The following is a 4237-nucleotide window of genomic DNA, read 5'->3' as shown; positions in this document are numbered from 1 at the left end:
AACCTTATAATGTAATAATAACCTAATATAATATAATAATAACCTAACCATCCAGAGGAAAACTGAATCAGATCCTCAGTTCATTTAAAGTCTTTAGAAAACGGTCAAAAACACGAGATTATTAAAAAAAAACAAATGTTCACATCAAACGGTTTTTCCTTCAATAATCTGAACTGATATTCTTGTTTCTGTAGTTTATTGTCTTATGTTTTCATTTAAAGTCTTGTTTTTTCATTATGACCTGGAAACGTTTCCATGGTTTCGGTCGGATACCTTTCCACCCAGCTCTTGTAGTTGGGGATGTCCTTTGCGTACAGTAGCTTGTTAGACGGGGAGTCTTTGCCGAGCCGATGTTCGGACGTTGAACAGGAGTCCATGAAGGTCTGAGCCACGACCGACAGGCAGGCGTCGGTGATGCTGCTCTTATGGATGTCGAACACAAACTGAGGATTCTTGATGACGTTCACCCAGAACCTGAGAGGAAGGCTACAGACCACACAGAGATCTCCAGAGAGCCATTGTACCTCATGTGTAAAGAGCTACCAGTCATGTGACTCACCAGTTGCTTTTCCAGGTGTGCCGAACATCTGGGTCAGTAATCTGCCGTTTGTCGGCCTGTTCGTCCAAGAAGTCAAACATGTATTTAATGGCCAACGGGAGCGCCGAGCAGCGATGGGCAGTGCTGAACACTGTCTCAAACAGGTCGTCTACAAACTTCTGCAGCGTCCCCTGGTGATGGGAAGAGCCGCATGAATCAAAGACTAAACTGGTAGAAAAAGAAGTTCTGATGGTGGTCCAGCACAGGTAGCCCCTAACACACCCCAAAGACCTGGAAAAACCAGACTGAAATCCCCTCTATCAATATGCTGTTCTTATGATGAGGCTCCAGGCTTAGTGGATCAGAGGCCAAGAAGGCTGGCTCCTCCCCTTTGTCCTCTGACACATTGGAGCACCAGGGCCAGGAGAACCGTTAGAGCTTCGTGGGTCAAGAAGCTAGTCTAGCAAACCCATTAATGTCCAACACTGTTTCTAGGCTTATTTGTGTCCTCAAGGTTGAAGGGTGCCATGCCATATTCTTCAATGGTCTGTGGGGTGGGGTATAAACTCTGGAGACCACACTGCTGAGGTCTGGTGGACTGTGGTGTGGGTTACCTTGGTGGCCAAGAGTCTGGTCAGGTAGATCTCAGAGACCATCTTGCTGCCTCGGTCTCCTTCTCTCTGGTCGCTGTGCTCATGATTTTTCACCAGATGCCAAAGTTTAGTTCCTGGAAACACCAAATCTGCTTCAATAACAAAACAAAACCTCAAACCAGAACCCTCCAGAACCCTCTAAAGGTTCCAGATTTCCTCTGTAATGTTCAGGTCTTCAGTTAAAAGACTGAGATGACAGTTTTTACTCAATCTGACACAAAAACATGAACGGTTTTGGTCTTTTCTACAAACGGCTGGTATTCAGATGAACATCATGACCTGTTTTGTTCTGATGCTCCTAGAGTACCTGTCTCCTGATCCGGTGTAATCATCGGAGCTCTGGATCTCAGGCTGTCAGGACTGCTGGATGTCCGCAGTAACGACTCTGAGGGTACAAACAGAAACCCAATATGACACAAACACCTCCAGACCCTGAGAGAACATGAAGGATCCTAAAAACAGAATCAGTTTTGAACATTTCTGCTGTGGACAGAAGATCAGACACAAAATTTGTTGTAAATCTGGATTAATCTGAATCCCAGAGTTCAGGAAACAAATCTGAGCCTTTAAAGGTCCAAAGAAATGATTACAAGAGCTAGTTAATTGAGAAATCTGCATAATACAGTATCCACGCTCTTGGACCAGAACTACTTTTAGATCTTTGAACATGAATGACAAACTTCAAACCTAAAGGGGTAACTGAGACTACTGCTCCAGTGTCTCCAGCATCTCCAACGTCTCCAGTGTCTCCAAAGTCTTCAGTGACTTCAGGCTCATTGTTAGCTGAGACGTTGGCCCTACTTCCTGACGTTGCACGTTCATGGTGAGACGTATTGTGCCACTTCCTGTTTTCTCTGCTGCAGCTCGAGTAATTTGTTTGTTCGAGTCGTCTGTTTTCTGGATTTATCTTTTGCAGTTTTTCATTCTAGTTCACAAACACACTCAGTACAGTTGTTTCTCTACTGTTGGATAGTGCTTAAACACCTCTTATCTTTCAACACTTCTCAGTTTTTATTGGTGTATGTAGCTCTGCTAGCTCCTGCTAGCGTTAGCTTAGCATGGCTGCTGCTTCTCTCCCTGCTTCCTGTTCTCTCTTGCTCCGTGTGTCAGATGTTTAGTTACTCCTCTGCCTCCTTTAGTGCAATAGGAGTTTCTGCGTAAAAATCGACAATTTTATGTCTTCCACTGCTCCTCTTCCACATGGTGTCCCCCAGGGCTCAATCCTTGGTCCTCTTTTATTTGCCCTTTACTTACTCCCCCTTGGCTCGATTTTTAGGAAGCATGGCATTTTATTTCACTTTTATGCTGATGATTGCCAGATCTATTTTCCCATGGCACAAAACAACACAGTTCAACAACTTACACACTGCCTTAATGATGTTAAGACATGGTTCTCTCTTAACTTCCTTAGTCTAAATGAGAACAAGACTGAAGTTATGATGTTTGGACCAAGTTGCCGTTCCTCTCCCAGCATAGATCTTGGCTCACTGTCATTTTATCTCAAGGACTGTGTCACCAATCTGGGGGTGAAGTTTGAGTCTGATTTTAAATTTGAAAAACAGATCAGCAGTGTTGTTCAGAAAAGTTTTTATCAGCTCCGCCAAATAGCAAAAGTGAAACCAATCCTAGCAAGACCTGACTTGGAGAAATTAATCCATGCTTTTATCACAGCTTGTCTTGACTACTGTAATGCGCTGTATGCAGGCATTAGCCAGACGTCTCTTGCTCGTCTGCAGCTTGTGCAGAACTCTGCTGCTCGCCTGTTAACTCAGGCTCGTAGGCGCGAGCATATTACTCCCATCCTGGCATCCCTTCATTGGCTCCCTGTGCACTACAGAATTAATTTTAAGCTTTTGCTGTTTGTTTTTAAATGTCTGAACAACCTTGCCCCACCATATCTGTCTGAGCTGCTTCAGCCTTACTGTCCACCCCGATCCCTACGATCAGCTGATCAGCTGCTGCTGACAGTCCCTAAAACTAGGCTGAAGCTCAGAGGTGACAGAGCGTTTGCTGTTGTTGCTCCCAGGTTGTGGAACACTTTACCCTTGAGTGTCAGACAGGCCTCCTCTCTTCCTGTTTTTAAATCTCTTTTAAAGACACACTTTTATTCTTTGGCTTTTAACACGTGATCTTATCTTTTATGGCTTTTTAATACACCTGCTGTGAAACTGGTATGTGAATGGTTTTTATGTTTCTTTGTTTGTGCTTTGTATGTTTTTATTGTCTTGTTTGTTTTTATTGTTTTATTGTGCAGCACTTTGGCTACCCTTGTGGTTTTTAAAATGTGCTATATAAATAAAGTTGATTGATTGATTGATTGATTGATTGATTGATAATGATACATGTAACAAATGTAGTCTTATGGTAGCTTTGGAGGAGAGGCTGTCTGAACTGGAAGCTCGGCTCCGTGCTGTAGAAAAACCAGTAGCTAGCCAGGTCCCCTTAGACAGCGTGGAACCACAGAGGCTAGCTCCCGTTAGCGGTCCTCCAGCAGACCCCGAGCAGCCGGGACCCCAGGCCGGCTGGGTGACAGTCCGGAGCAAGCGTAGTGCTAAGGCTAAGCCCCCAGTTCACCACCGACCCGTTCACATTTCTAATAGATTTTCCTCGCTCAGGGACACACCTGCTGAGAAGCAGACCCTGGTTACTGGAAGCTCCATAGTCCCAAACGTGGCTTTAGGGACTCCAGCGGCCATAGTCAAATGCATTCCGGGGGCCAGAGCGGGCGACATAGAATCTTATCTGAAACTGCTGACTAAGGCTAAGGCTAAATACAGTAAGATTGTTATTCACGTCGGCGGTAATGACACCCGGTTAGGCCAATCAGAGGTCACTGAAATTAATGTTGCTTCGGTGTGTGACTTCACTAAAACCATGTGGGACTCCGTAGTTTTCTCCGGCCCCCTCCCCAACCTGACCAGCGATGACATGTTTAGCCGTATGTCGTTGTTTAACCACTGGGTGTCCAGGTGGTGTTCTGACAACGATGTGGGCTACAAAGATAACTGGAGTTCTTTCTGGGGAAAACCTGGTCTGATGCGGAGAG

The 4237-nt window shown here is 45.0% G+C and overlaps 1 protein-coding gene across 1 annotated transcript; it reads right to left on the bottom strand.

Annotated features, from left to right (window-relative positions):
• Nucleotides 1–273: 273 nt before the first annotated feature.
• Nucleotides 274–1576, bottom strand: LOC119429665 (plexin A3; the record flags this gene model as incomplete). The annotated part of the gene is given in 4 exon segments (XM_037697248.1): nt 274–486; nt 560–729; nt 1153–1265; nt 1499–1576. Coding segments are annotated over 4 exon segments (574 nt in total), but the record flags the coding sequence as incomplete, so codon positions are not given.
• Nucleotides 1577–4237: the final 2661 nt, after the last annotated feature.

Source organism: Nematolebias whitei, unplaced genomic scaffold, assembly GCF_014905685.2.
Source record: "Nematolebias whitei isolate Nwh7 unplaced genomic scaffold, NemWhi1 Nwh_scaf_5144, whole genome shotgun sequence".
Lineage (NCBI taxonomy): Eukaryota > Metazoa > Chordata > Actinopteri > Cyprinodontiformes > Rivulidae > Nematolebias > Nematolebias whitei.
Note: the sequence above shows the minus strand (reverse complement) of the source record. Positions and strands in the feature narration are given on the sequence as shown.